Here is a 15,945-nt window from a genome sequence, read left to right as displayed (position 1 = left end):
CACCACTTAGCCACATGCCAGCTCTCCCATCGGAGACGGGTGATTACTACAGTGGCAGGAATGGTGTCATCATGAACCAAGTTTCAGGATGAAAAAGGATTGCTTAAACGTTCAGGCAGAGCTCTGGGTAGGAGCACAAGGAACTGGGCAATGCCTCTGTGGAAGCCATCATTAATGCTGCTCTTGTCTCCCCGGGACCAAGGAAGTGTTGAGGGTTGGAGGGAGGGATTATGGGGAAAGCAGGAGAAAAAGAAGAATGAGGGAGAAGAAATGGACAATTAGCACACTAGACTGAGAAAGCAGAAATAAAAACCAACAAACCACAGAAAGAACCTCACATCCCCTGCCCTAGCCAAGCTCTGCTCTTGGGCATAGGTGGGTCTCTGATTCCCCGGACCAGACAGCTTCTGAAGGAAGCTGCTGACTGAGAAGGAGGAAGACCGCCGGCCTGCTGGAGAACCCCTTCAGAACCAGCAGGGGCAGCGAGCTCCACACCACCGAGGCAAGGCTTCGCTGTCTCTCTGATACAGAAGGAGAAAATATGTGCTGTCCGCTGTGTGTGGAAAAGGGTCTGTCAGCTTCTGCTTAGATTAAGGTGGAAGTTCAGTCCAGGAAAGGGAGGGTGAGAAAGTCCTAAAGAGGAACTGAAGAGCTAGGAAGAGCTAGACCTTTTGAAGGGGACGCTCTGGGCTACCCAGGAAGGCTGCCTCAGATCTTCATCAAAAGAGTTGTTAACTCTTCCTCTTCTCATTGTTGGACTGTAGCAAATCCCTCACTTAGCCTTCATCCAAATGCCTCTAAATCTTGAGAGAGGACCGAGAGGGAGAGGAAGGAGGTAGCAGATTAGAGAAGTGAGACGTGACAGGCATCATGAGGCAAAGTGAAGAGAGAGATGGTGTGACTGAATGAGCCTAGTACAAGATGACAGACAGCCTTTGTCCTGAACGGCCACATTCCGTTGTGGCTTCTCGGCTGCTTCCTGTGCTGTTCACCAAGAAAATAAAAACCACCTAGATTAACCTCACTTCCTTTTCTGCTATGCTTTGCAGCCTGGTAAATCAAGGGACAGCTATGTAGAGCATGCAGGAGCTATGGGGAGCCACTTGAACAGTAAGGAATAACATGTTAATTACGTGACTCTGTGCCTGACTAAATGACCGTACCCAAAGCACGATGACTGAAGCGGCATGTTTAGCTGGAGGAGATCTTTCCAGCTTGTGCTCTAGTGTGTCATTCAGCATTTTCACTGGCAACCTGAAGTCAAAGGGAACAGGCTTGTCAAGTGTTCAGCTGACACAAAGTCAGGAGATAGCACTAATAAGTCAGCTGACAGGAGCAAGATTCAAAGAGATCTAGATGGGTTAGAATGATGGAGCAAAACTAATGAGATGAAGGAGATAGAATCCACAGTTAAGTTTAAGCAATTAGATGCACCAGGCAGTGGAGACGTGAGTTCACATGTGAAAAATGGAAGCAGTGGTTTTGGTTGATTGCACACCTGATAAAAAAAATACTAGCATGACGTGTTAGAAAAGAGAAAATGTTTGCAGCTTTCTATTGCTTACATAGAGTGGCAATATCTAAAATAAAGGCGATAATTTATCCCACAGTATCCTTCATATTGAATTCTATTTGAGACACCGCCAATTAGGTACACGGCACATTCACTGAAAGCGCCGGTGAGGGCCCTGGCGGGGAGAGACGGAATTGAAGCGGTGGCAGAGGAGCACGGGGGGGACGAGGCAGCCCCGTTCACTTATTTGAAAGTGACATTGAAAAGAATTAAGTGTATCGTGTGTAACTCCAGAGGACGAGTAGGTAGACGTTTCAGACAGAAAGCCAGATTTCCATTCAATATAGGTTAGCATTAACTGACATTGCACGATCCCCAGATAGAAAATGTGCTATGACCAGAAGTTTCTATGCTGAACCCATTAGGCATGATGTGGCAAAGATGAGGAGGGCATACCAGGTGATCTTATGGTCCCTTCCACTCTGTCATTTACTTTATTTTACCTAAAAGATATGTACTGAATTTCTATGTGCTGCGTATATAGTGAGAGGTGAGCAAAACAGAAATAAGTCCCTGCTCTTTTGGCACCTACAGGTATGATCTATGGAAGAAACAGACAACAAGTAAACAGACTTAACTACAAACTAAATGTTACACAGAGAGCAAATGGGGTGCTGAGAGAGCGAGCGACGAGGAAGGGCCTTCGTAGATGAAACAACCAGAGAAAGTCTCACTGTGGTGATACTTTGCTGAGAACTAAAGGATGAGGGGCTCAGCTTTTAAGTAACTAGGAAAACCATTCCAGGCAGAAAGCACGACATGCACAAAGGCCTTAAGGCCAGAAAAACCTGGACACAGTGAAGAACGGAAAGCGGGGCAGGCCGGTCGTAATGGACGAGAAGCAGAAGAGGGAGAAGGAAGCAGGGCCAGATCACATGAGGCCCCACGGGAATCAAAAGGAGGACTTGAACTTGTTTCAAAGATGAACAGAAAGCCATTGAAGAGTTTTAAGCAAAGAGCAACAGATTCTAATTCATGTTATTAAAAAGCTGAGCACTAAGACCATTTTAGTACTGAAAATTAGCAGACAACAGAGGCTGTTCTGTTCAGCTCCTAGGAGAAGTCAGACAGGAAATGCAGGGAGAGCTAGCTAGAGCTCCGCCAGACTCTTCCTCGGCCCCTAGAACCCCAGCATCTGGAGACGTGCACGCCAGGCCAACAGGTCCTGGAGCACTGGGCACGAGCTCATCATGGCCTGGAGAACCTGGAATCTACTCCAGAGCCATTTGTTGCCTCTCGGAAGAAATGCAGCTCAGCGGGACTGCCAGGAAACAAGTACGCGGCCGTAAGAGGTCTTAGACTCCAGGTTATCTGTAATTTCTAAAAAGGCAAAGGTTTTAGGGAACAAGTGAGAAGTGACATTACTTTCTAGCAATGTTTGGAATTAGGGGTGAGGATAAGATTAAAATTAAGCAAAATAACTAGTATAGAGTTAAGGGAAAAGGGAAAGATGTGTTGTTATAAAATTTGAAATCTGATATGCAAAATGGGTGGGAGGAATAAAGAAAATAAAAGAAAGATTAATTATAGGATGGTCAAGATTAGCGTGACTGATAACTAAAGGAGTTTAACAGGTGCTGCAGTGCAGGTGTGCAGATGCGGGTCCTGTAATTGCTCTGTCGCTGACAGCTAGTGACACTGCATGCTGTGCAGAAAAATGAAGGGAAGATAAAAAGACACCAATAATCCTATCATCTTAAATAAGCCTTATTATTATTTTGGTTCATTCGGTCTGTTATTTTTCCTAAGTGTCTGCTTTTAATGTCTTTGTGGACTTTTTAAAAAATTGTAAGAGCAATATGTACGAGTTTTAAAAATTAAAGCTACATCCGTCTCCCAACCCAGCCTCTCAGAAGTATATAAATATATATATATTTTTAAATATATGTATGTGTGTGTATATATATATATATATATATATATATATATATAGTTTGTTGTGGTTAAAATATTTTTCACATGACTATAATCATAGTAAGTATACAATTTTGGTAATGTAATGTATAATGGTAAAATAGTACCATTACTATTTTTTTGATCTCCTTGGATTAATACCAATTAATGTCACTTTTTTAATCCTCACCCAAGGATAGTTTTCTTGATTTGAGAGAGAGAGAGAGAGAAAAAAAAAATCAATGGGAGAGAGAAACATCAGTCAGTTGACTCCTGTACATCCCCCGAATGGAGATTGAACCAGCAACCTAGACATGTGCCCTGACCGGGGACTGAACTCATAAACTTTTGATGTATGGGATGACTTTCCGGATCTACTGAACCACCCAGCCAGGGCAACAATTAATGTCATTTTAACTTAGGTGTTAGTTTCAGTTCCATACAAACCTTTAAAGGAAAAAGCCTTTCAAGGCCATTTAAGAAGAGGAAGACGAAGGCTAATAAGCACATGAAAAGGAGCTCAACATCAGTAGTCATTAGGAAATACAAATTAAAACCACAGGAGTTACTGCTTCAAACCCACTAGAATGACTATAGTAAAAAAAAAAAAAAAGAAGAAGAAGAAGACAATAACAAGCATTGCTGAAGAGGCGGATATCCAGGAATCTTCATACATTGATGGTAGGAATATAAAATGTTACAGCCACTTTGAAAAACAGTTTAGCAATTTCTAAAAAAAGTTGAACATAAACTCGCCATATGGGTAGCAATTCCATTCATAGGTATCTACCAAAGAGGAATGAAAACAAATGCCCATATAAAGATGTATACATTAATGTTCATAACAACATTATTTCTAATAACCCCAAAGGGAAAATAACCCAAATATTTGTCAACTGATGAATGAATACAATGGAATGTTATTTAGCAAGAAAAAGGAGTGAAATACTGACACATCCTATAAAACATGAATGAACTCAAAAGCATTATGCTAAGTGAAAGAAAATCAGGGTGATAGACTACAAATTATATGACTCCATTTATATGAAATGTTCAGAAAAGGCAAATTTCTAAAGACAGAAAACATATTAGTGGTTGCCTTGTGCTGAGACTGTTATTAGGGACACAATTTTAACACTACTGAAATTTGGAACCTAATTCTACTACAAAATATAGGTACAACAAAAGAAGTAAAATCTCTTGTATTTTCAAATTATAACCAGATTTATTCTCACTATAATAGTATCCCGACTGTGCCTGTATTAGAGGAAAATTTTTAAATGGTTGGGGGTTTTTGGAAAGGTACACAATGAAATGAAATTGAATTACCATTACACACCTTTAGGCCAAAAAACAAAAAACAAAAAAGAACAAACCCACCAGAGGAGGGCCTCCAGTTTGGTTTTTATGTTAATATGCTGCCGCCTAGTGGTCATTTATAAAATGGCAGGATTTGGGGGTTTTTCTTGGGTTTGTTAAGCCATGTCTGTGTACCGCAATCATCTGAATGCTTGACTGTGGGTAATTGAAATTATGGAATCATGGAATCACTTATGCTTCATAAAAATACTACAGTGGCAAGAATTTGATTGGGAATGTTGAAAAATGGCTTCCAGTCCCCATCTCCTGTTAGCTTTGTGACTTTGAGCCAGGAAAAATTAATCTATCTGATTCCAAAGTCCAAGGAGAGGCTCTGTAAGGCAGTGGTCAGGAGCAGGGCCTAAAGACTCTCAACTTGGGAAACTTATGCTTTAAAGTGGGGATAAAAGGATACCCACATCCAGGGTAGGGGTGAGATCTAAGAATGCATGTAAAAGCACTTAGAATACACCTCAGAAAAACTAGGCTTTAATGATGTTTCCCTATAGTAATAACGTGCCTCATGGGAAAAAAAAACTCTTTATTATTTAAAATCAGTTACCTTGGACTTTTGGTCAAGGTGGCGGCAAGGTAAACATGGCTCACCTCCTTGCACAACCACGTCAAGATTACAACTGAACCGTCAAACAACCATCACTCGGAACCATCAGTAATTAAGTTGAATGGAAGCCTGACAAGTACAGAATTAAAGAAATCACATCCATCCAGATTGATAAGAGGAGTGGAGACGTGGAACAGGCTGGTCCCGCATGCACGTGTGGTGGATAAAATTTCGGGAGGGATATATCGAAACTGAGGAGTCCCAGTCCCACACCAGGCCCTCGAGCCCAGGGTTCCAGTGCCAAGAAGATAAGTCCCCACAACTTCTGCCTGCAATAACCAGAAGGGATTGAACTTTTGGAGTCCCAAGTAGTTCCTCTTAAAGAACCCAAACATGGTCTTACTCAGACTCACTGTCTGAGCACCAGCATCAGGGTAGCAGCTTGAAGGGCACCAGTGGCATATTGGGAGAAATTGGAGTGATTGGCATCAAGGTGAGAGCTGGGGGACAGCTGTCTCCCAGACAGAAAAGTGGACAAAGGCTATTTTCCCTTTTCTGAAACCTCCCCCACACAGAGCCACAGAGCCAACAGACAGGTGCCATATCTGAGACCCCATCAACCTGGCTAACACTGTTTGACCCATCCTAGAGATGCCCTGAGACTCTGTACCACCCAACTTACAGGCCCACCCAAGCTGTTAACAGAGACTTTTGCATATGAATGGCTGGTCTTAGCTCATACTTCACAAGTTCCTAAATCCTCTCAAACAAGCAACAGCTGGCCTCAGTGAGCCCTCAGCCCTCATACCTCTTGTTAAGTGACCCCAGGCCCAGCACTAGAGGCATTCAGCCTAGGTTCACAGCTTGGCTTTGCCTGAGAATCTCCAAGCCCAGCACAAGTAGCAGCCACCTCAGATTGCCTTATAGCTCAGGGAGGCTGGCCCTGAGCAAAACACAGGTGGGGGCGGACCTTGGCCTGTACCACCTGGGAAACCCCACATCCAGCACACCTAGTGGACAGCTACAGGCCACGTTGGAATGCCACCACCCTGCCCCTGCACAGCTAATCCTCCACTGAGGGCAGAGGTTGGTGGTCAGTAGTCACAGCCAATCCTTGCAGCTGACTGGCCTGGGTAAGTCCCTCCCATTGACCTGCCAACAACAACCAAGGCTCCACTACAAGACGAGAGTGTACTCAACCCACATGAAGGATGCACATCAAGTACCCAGCTGGGTTATTAGGGGAGGCTGTGCCACTGGACCCTACAGGACAACTACTACATTCGGCCATGCTACCAAACAGTGAGCCATAGCAGCTCTACCTAATACATAGAAACAAACATTGGGAGGCTGCCAAAACAGGGAGACAAAGAAACATGGTCCAAATGAAAGAACAGATCAAAACTCCAGAAAAAAGTTAAATGAAATGGAGATAATCAATCTATCAGATGCAGAGTCAAAACATTGTTTATAAGGATGCTCAAGGAACTTAGTGAGGACCTCAACAGCATAAAAAAGATCTAGTCAGAAATGAATGGTACACCAATTGAAATAAAGAACGATTTATGGGAAAACAACAGTAGAGTGGATGAAGCTGAGAATCAAATCAATTATGTGGAACAGAAGGAAGCAAAAAAACAACCAATCAGAACAAAAAGCATCCAAAAAAACCAAAGGTAGTGTAAGCAACCTGTGGGACAACTTCAAGGGTTCCAACATCGGAGTCATAGGGGTGCCAGAAGGAGAAGCGAAAGAGCAAGAAATTGGACATCTATTTGAAAAAATAATGAAAGAAAATTTCCCTAATTTGATGATGGAAATAGACATGCAAATCCAGGAAGCACAGAAAGTCCCAAACAAGATGGATGCAAAGAGGCGCACTGTAAAACACATCATAATTAAAATGCCAAAGGTTAAAGATAAAGAGAGAATCCTAAAAGCAGCAGGAGAAAAGCAGTTAGTTTCTCTACAGGTGAGTACCCGTAAGACTGTCAGCTGATTTCCCAAAAGAAACCTTGCAGGCTAGAAGGGATTGGCAAGAAATATTCAAAGGCATGAAAAGCAGGGACCTATAGCCAAGACTGCTCTACCCAGAAAAGATATCATTTAAAATTGAAGGGAGGGTAAAGAGCTTCCCAGACAAGAAAAAAGTTAGGAGTTCATCATCACCAAACATCATTGTACAAAATGTTAAAAGGGCTTATATGAGAAAAAGAAGATCAAAACTATAAACAATAAAATGGCAATAAATACTTATCTATCAACAATTGAATCTAAAAAAACAAAGTAAGCAAACAAGAAGAACAGAGAAAGAATCACGGATATGGAGATCACTTTGATGGTTGCCAGGTGGGAGGGAGTGTGGGGGAACGGGTGAAGAGGTGAGGGGATTAAGAAGTACAAATAGGTAGTTACAGAATAACCACGGGTATGTAAATTACAGCATAGGAAGTGGAGTAGCCAAAGAATTTACACACATGACCTATGGACATGAACAATGGTGTGGGGATGGCCTGCAGGAGTCAGGGGTGGAGGGGACCAAAGGGGGAAAAATTGGAACAACTGTAGTAGCATAAGCAATAAAATATAATTAAAAAAATAAAATTAGTTACCCTTCTCTACCTCATACCAAAGCAATGAGCAAACACCAGAGGGATATAAATTTGGAAAATACTTAGGTTACCAATTAATTGGAAAAACACACTTGAATAATTTAATTTTTAAAATAATAAGTAAAGGTAAAGTTTGCATAGAAGTTGGAATGTACAAAAACTTGAAACTTGGCATCGCTTATTATTTTAAAACAATACAGACAGTGACAGGGATATTAAGGGGTGGCTGTTCTAGCTGAGCCTCTTACCATTGGTATCTTCTAGATAGATGTGTGACATGTTTATGCAAGGTCTGTCCAGAAGGTATCCAGCCATGTACTATGAAAAATAGAGACATTTATTGAAGAAGATACAAGTAACATTGTACATGGGACATTGACGCCTCAGTCCCCTTCAAAGCAGGCACCTTGGGATTTCTCACAGTTCTCCCAGTCGCCATCAGCTGCCCCATCGTGTTTTCCTGAATCTCATTTACAGCCTGAAATCTCTTCCCTTTCAAAGGTGATTTTAGTTTTGGGAAAAGCTAGGTGTTGCAAAGTGCCAAATCTGGGCTGTAGGGAAACTGAGTCACCTGGATGATTTGATATTTCACCAAAAGCCTCTGCACCAGGCATGATGAATGAGCGGATGCACTGACCTGATGAAGCTGTCAATCACCAGTTGCCTATAGCTGTGGCCTTCTGAATCATCTGAATCGTTTCCATGGAGGAATGTTCAGGCTTAACTCAAAACCTGATGTAGATTCGTTGCTCTACTTGCTTAGTCATTTTGAATGCAACAGCCACACAGTACACATGCTCACTCAATGGCATCTACCGACCCCATTGACTAGTACAGGGACTTTGTCATTGTTCATGCATGTGCATTCCAGTCCACTCCCCTTGGCTGCCAGTTTACATCGATGTCACGCAAACCGTTCTTGTATATTAACAACGGCTCGGCTTTTTCTGGAAAGACCTTGCATATGCCAGCCAGCACAATCCTGACCAGAGGAAATATGTTTCTTTCACTTTCCCAAGAATTAAAATGAATGTATTTGAACCACTCTGGATTTCATTTCACAGGCTGGAGAACCAGGCTACTTAAGGAGCTATATCGTCTGAAATGAAAGAGTTTCTACTATTTTACTTCTTCAGCACTTTCTTTCCTTGGAGTGTCAAAATAGTTTAGATAATCAATCTTAACTCTTATTTTCCATGAAGACGTTTTGACATTGCTTATGCATGATATCTTTTGTTCCTTTGTTTTGTTTTGTACACCTTTTATTGAGGGATAATTTAGATACCATAGAATTCACCTATCTAAAGTGTACAGTTCTGAGTCTTAGTAAATTTACATAGTTGTGCAGCCATTACCACAATCCAGTTTTCAAACAAACTCATCACATAGTCTGCATTTGAGCAGCCCCATATGGAAAGAATTTATTGTACCATTAACCTGAATATTTAAACTATCTAGCTATAGGACCTAACCTAGGCATTCATTTTGAATAAAACAAACTCTAAAGAAAAACAAGTTCAAACTCTGAACTTGACTCAAAGTGGAGGTCCATAAAGCACATTCTCCAATAGTCTCTTGACAGGTCTACAAGCTATTTAAGGACATACATTAAAAATACGAAAAAAGAATAAAAGTTAATGCCCTAATTTATGTGTATATTTTGAAAAGTATATATTATATAATTCATTAGAGTGTATGCTGATATTAGGGCCACCCTCACCCAGTAACAAACTTGTTTTTTCACTCTTATGGCTATGATTAGGTGCAATAAGATGTCCAGAGCCTAAACATTTTGCTCCAGCATATCACAGATTTATGGAAGAAATATTCCCCTTGCTATGATATGGCTGTGCCCATTTTCATGGGGTGACTGAGATATTGGCTGGGATATTTGGAGAGGAAGAGCATCTTCCTGGATGGGGTATTTAAAGAGGCCCTGATTTTGTCTTGTTTCAAAAAGATATTATTCAAGAAATAATTAAATTATGATGCCTCTCTTCCTGCAAATCCAATATTCATGGTCTGCTTCTTCCAATAGAACATCTGTTAAGTATGTACCTAAAAACCTCTCAGCGTAAGAATTATAATCTGGGAATAATGAAAATGCCTCTATTTATCTATTTGGTTTTTTGCTCCCATCTTATCTCTAAGTTTATCTATAGGTATTTCAGACGGGCAGTTATGTATAAACTAGCTCCACTTTGGTTCCAGGCACAACTTTACCCCCAGTTTCCTGTTCATTCCACTATTTATATTGATACTTGTGTTCAGTCTCTACCAAATGTTGAATAAGCTCCTTGTTTTTAGAATAGTTGTTATAAATATTGTGTGTGTGTGTGTGTGTGTGTGTGTGTAAATACATTCTACATTTCTCAAGCACCCAGTACACACTGGACACACAAAAAAGCTACTTAATATGTATATGTTTAATTAATAAATACCTCAGATTTGCCTTCCCTCTTCCAGACCCCCATGGCATTTACATTTATCATATAGCCCAGATTTCCTAGACATTACAGATTTTGTGCTACTGTCCCCACTAAGTACAGTAGCATGTGCCACACCACGTGTGTCCATATAGTCCTCAATAACTATAATACGAAGCCATCGTTATTGCAGTAAGTCTAATTTTCTATTCCTCCATTTTTGTTAACTACGAGATTTGATTACGACTTCAAATACAGTCCCCTTTTATTTAATTTCATTCTCAATTTTTAATATTACCAGAGCATACTATAGAAAAAAATTGACAAAAAGTACAAAGTAAAATGTCTCTCTACCGAAGATAATCTCAGGGCTCCTACACTACGAGTGTCTAGAGAACATTCCGAACACACAGGAGGCGGCTGTGCGGTCCCCTGGGCACCTGTCGGAAGACCGCCCATTCACTGATTCTAGGATCTTGGGTGAGTCACTGACACCTCTACGAGTCTCGGAGTTCCTCCATAAAATGATGTCCATCTCACCAGGTGGTCGAGTCTAGAGAGACGTGTATGTGTAGGCACTCTGTGAAGTCTTAAGCGCTACGCAAGTTTAAGTATTGTTGTAGGGTCCTTTATGCCTGCTCTGTGACACCTGTCAGTTTACCTCGCAACTTTAAAAGACGCCCTCCCCACCTCTCTCCCGCACCCCATTTCGTTCCCGCCGCTGCAGTACGGCAAATTCTGCATCTCATCCTGCGACGGCCGCTTCTCTAGGCTTCTCCTCCCCAGAGACCGTGACCGAGCACAGCGCCCACAAGCGCCAGGCCCCGGCCTGGGGTTGACTGGGAGGCTCGAGGCGTTCTCGGCCGCCGGGAGGAGCTAGCCTTCTTTGCTGCGCTTCTCGCCGCAGTCCGTAAGTCGTGTTTCCTCTAGAGCTGCCGCCGGGTCTCTAACGGAAATCCGAGTTGTTCAGATCTTACGCCCACTCCGTCCCCCTTCAAAGATTTGTAAAGCGAAGCCTCCCGCCCCCGAAGCCCCGCCAGCCTCTAAGTCGCCCTCCAACTTCAGCCACGCCCTCCAACCCAAGTCCCGGATATCCCACGCCTCTTAGCTTCTTATTTAATTTCGGCGCGCGCCAAGCCTGAGTATGGCTATGATTGGTTGGAGGTGAGCCAGTCTCCCGTTTGATTGGCTGATAATAGCTAGAGGGTGGGGTTAAGAATGTTGATTGGTCCTGCAAGGCGGAAACAGGTGTTGGCACAGGAAGTCGAGAAAGAGGCGAGAAAGAACGTGATGGAATTAGTTACGTGTCCAGAGCACGGTGAGGGGCAGGGTCCTAGGGTCTGTTGGGGTCTGTCCACCTGTCGCGGTCTAATTGTGATCGACCTTTTCTTCTCAGGGACCATCTGCTTTCTGAAGACCGGCGTCCACGATGGCCCGAATAAAGGAAAGAGCTTCTACGTGTGCCGGGCGGACGCATGCAACTTCGTGCAGGCCACTGAGTAGGTCTCGAGCTGGGCACTATTCCTGCGACTTCGCGGGGCTTCCTGGGAGAAGCCGCCGGCTCTCCGCGCCCGGCATCGCTGGGACGAGGAGCCGTGCGGCCTTTGGTCTGGGGAGCCAGGGCCCTTCAAGTACTTGGTAATCCTAGGACTGCGTCGCGCCTTCGGGAGACGCTCTGTTTCTGCTCTCTGTGGCCGCCCAGAGCCGTGTAATGGAAGATAGGCTACATCTGGATTCCTCTGGTCCTTTCCAGCTCTGGGTTTCTATTTACTGTCAGGCCTAGGCAACTTCTGCTCGGACATTTCCCCGCTTCCGTCCCTCCCACCCCATTTAAGGGAGGACCTACGTGCGGGCGTAGTAGAAAATAGTTGGTACTTGCCTTGCACCAGTTTTAGGCCCAACTGTTTTTTTAATGTTTGTTAAAACACTCCGATGTCCCCATCTAAAAATAGGATTTAAGTGGTGAGAATGAAAATCCAAAGAAACAAATTAGGGATTAACTCAAAGGAAATCAGGTATCTAATTTTACAAAATTGAAAGCTGAGACCTAGAAATATTGAACATCTTCTTTAAAGTGAGAAAAGTTAATACTGTTATCAAAGGGTTGATGTTTTCTCAGTGTGAGCACAGTCTTTAATGAACTTGAAAACTATCACATCACTAAACATTGTTTCCTGCTCTCTACTGAACTTGGTAGAGAAAAATAACTTTTCTCCAGATCATGTAAAGTACACAGTAATGGATCTTAACTAGAAAATAACTTTTTTAAACATATATATTAACTCTTCCGAAAAAATATTTTCTTAGCCCTCAACAAGTTTCTTTTATTTGAAAAATTACTGGGATCCACTTGAAATACAAAATGATTTTGAGTAAAACTATCAAATCTTAAAATAGAAGGGACCAACCAAAAATAAGCTATTAACAACATAGTGTGTTAGAGTTTATTATTTATTTCTAATTTCTGTACTGAGCTTCTTAGGTTCTGTAGCTAGCTCAGCTTTCATGAAACATGAAAGCATGTTCATATTAGTTGGAATTAAACATTAATTGTAGCAAAAGACCGTTTTACATTAAAAGGAACATACCCTTATATGGAGTGCCGTTTATACAAATGTTCTAGAGCACAAACTAATACAATAATACTTGACTTCAACACTAATTTAATACACTTGCTCTCTTTGGGATATGTCTAATAACTAGAATGTAAGCAAAATAAATAAAGTACCACAGGTCATAGGAGAATAAAGTGTGACAATACATCACTTAAACCTATGCACTCTCAAATAAATCCTCTCATAATAAGCTGGAAGAGAGAAGTTAAATTTATGCCAGGTATGAACAAATTAGTGTATATTGCTAGAGGAGGCACATGAACAACACTGACAGCAAACAGGCTACTAAAGGGAGGAGGGAAGTGGAAGAAAGACGCTGATAGAAATTAGCAGCCAGCCTTACATACTCCAGGCATTCCAGGACTCACAATGGCCCATACCACAGTACAGTTTTAAACTTGTGAGTCATCAGGAAAAAGGGATTTACTGTCACTCATTTGGGGGAATGGGAAAACATGAAAGCTTTTCCCCAGGGGAGTGCACAGACACCTAAGAATGTATGGGGTTTGCAAACTCAGTGAAGGTCATACATGGACTCTTAAGTTTAAAATCCATAGTTTGGATTTCATTTTAAGGTGTTGACTTTTTTTGCCTCCTGAAACAAAATGTCATGGTTTTTTTCCTCTAGCATTCCTGTTTCTCATTGTTTATTGCATGAGGGCTTTGTGGTAGAGCTTCAGGGCTTGCTTCCACCGAAGGATACAAAAGACTATAGGTAAGTGTCCAAAGGATCATCCAAGTGTATTGGCTTTTTTTTTTTTTTTTTGCCTGGAAAAGTTAGAGCCAGATATGTATTCCTAGGAAGGACAATTCTTTATTAATCATTTACTTAAAAACAAACAAACAGTATTTTTATATTTATTGAATATCTTCTGAGTCGCACTTTCGCACTACTGAGCAAAATTTGAGGATTAAACTGCTCCACCTTTGTTCCTCTTCAGCTTTCAAGTCGCCAGTAACACCAGCCCACGAAGGGTCATTAACTTGCAGTAACTTGTCAGCTTCCTCATTCTGATAGTCGAATGAGGTAATGTGTAAAAATGTCTAGCATATGTTAAGAGCTCAATAAGTATTAGTTGCTTTTTTTGTGTGGGAATTCAGAGAAAGGGCAAGGAAGTCTATATTGGTGACATGATATTTCTCATGAGTATTGAAAGATAAGTAGGAATTCACTAGGAAGGGATCATATTTAACTGATTAATACCCTGTGTTAGTGTTCTGAGGCATGAAGGAACAGGGAATTACAAGCATTCAGTTCAGTAATAGTTTAGCTTATGTTGGACTAGAGACTTCAGAAGGCTGGCCAGGAAGGCAGGGGCCAGGTATGATGGTCTTTATATGAAATTCTGTACAGTTTGGAATGTATATATTCTAGATTGACCGCTCCCTCACACCCCCAAAATCGAGGCATTCAAGCACCATGTTCACAATTTTTACATACCTGAATACTATATTTTTCTAAATTAAGCCATGCACATAATAAGATGCAGAGATCTTAAGTGTTCGGCTGGTTGAGTTTTGAGAGATGTGTATATACCCTTACATATGACCAAGACCCCAGTCAAAATGTACAGTATTTCTATTACCCCATTAAGTGCCGTTGGACTCCTTTCTGGTTAATACCGTTACCCACCATTGACAGCCACTGTTTTGATTCATACTGTATGTATTCTTTTTTTGTCTGACTTCTTTTATGTAACAGTATCTGTGAAATTCTCCATCTGGCTGTGTATATCAGTAATCCATTCGTTGTTGCTGAGTTGAATTCTATTTTTGAATTCCATAGTTTGTTTCATGTGCTCATTTGCCATCTGTGTATCTTCTTTGGTAAAGTAGCTGTTTAAATCTTTTGCCTCTTTTTTTTAATTGAACTTTTTATTGAGATAATTGTAGATTCACATGCAGTTATAAGAAATAATACAGAGAGATCCCCTGTAGACTTTACCTAATGGTAACATTTTGCAAAATTAGCAGAATATCACAACTAGAATACTGACATTGATACAATTCACTGATCTTACTTGTAAAGCTAGTTTTACTTACACCAAAATGTATGTACATTTAGTTATATACAATTGTATCACGTTTCATGTATTCACCACCACTGTCAAAATATTGAACAGTTCGATTACCACAGGAACCTTCCTGTTCCCCTTGTATAGCTATACCCACCTCCCTCCTGCTCCCTCCTACTCCTGGCAACCGAGAATCTGCTCTCCATTTCAAAAATGTTACATAAGTAGAATCACACAGTATGACTTTTGGGGATTTTTGCCTATTTTAAAAACTGTGGATTTTTTGTCGTTGTTGCTATTGAGTGAAGGAGTTTCTTATGTGTTCTCTATGTAAGTCCTTTGGCAGATATACGTATTATTTTCTCCTGTTTGTGGTTTCCATTTTCTTAACTATCTTTTGAAAAGAATTAAGTTTTAAAATTTTTATAAAGTCAAGTTTATTATATTTTAATGGTTTCTGCTTTTTTTCTTCTCTCTGAGAAGTCTTTGCCTATCCAAGATCACAGATTTCTCCAGTGGTCTCTTATAGAAGTTTTATAGTTTTTTGTTTGTTTGTTTGTTTGTTTAGTCTATCTATGGCTGACCTCAAATTAATTTTGGATATCTTATGGGATAAGAGTAGAAGTTTATTTTTTTCACATAATATTAAATGTTACTCAGTTGTTTCTGTGCTGTTTTTTGAAGACATTTCTCTCTATGGAAAGGCTTGTAAAAAAAAATTAGTTGATCACCGTGTGTGGGTCTGTTTCTGGGCTTGCTAATCTGTTCCATTGATTTCTATGCCTGTCATTACACAATCAGGTAACATAGTGTGTGTCTTCTAACTTTATTTTTCAAGATTGACTCTTCTAGGTCCTTTGCATTTCCATATACAATATAGAATCAACTTC

The 15,945-nt window shown here is 41.1% G+C and overlaps 1 protein-coding gene across 1 annotated transcript in view; it reads left to right on the top strand.

The window, feature by feature from the left end:
- Positions 1-11,684: 11,684 nt before the first annotated feature.
- Positions 11,685-15,945, top strand: part of TTF2 (transcription termination factor 2) — a 36,175-nt gene continuing 31,914 nt past the window's right edge. The window contains exons 1-3 of the mRNA XM_054564733.1: positions 11,685-11,743; positions 11,822-11,924; positions 13,669-13,755. Of these exons, the coding sequence (XP_054420708.1) occupies positions 11,716-11,743; positions 11,822-11,924; positions 13,669-13,755 (218 nt within the window). The 5' untranslated portion in view covers positions 11,685-11,715. The remainder of the gene's footprint in view (positions 11,744-11,821; positions 11,925-13,668; positions 13,756-15,945) is intronic.

This window comes from Pteronotus mesoamericanus, unplaced genomic scaffold, assembly GCF_021234165.1.
Source record: "Pteronotus mesoamericanus isolate MK-2021 breed Mesoamerican mustached bat unplaced genomic scaffold, CSHL_Meso_final scaffold_99, whole genome shotgun sequence".
Lineage (NCBI taxonomy): Eukaryota > Metazoa > Chordata > Mammalia > Chiroptera > Mormoopidae > Pteronotus > Pteronotus mesoamericanus.
This window is presented reverse-complemented; position numbering and strand designations above follow the sequence as displayed.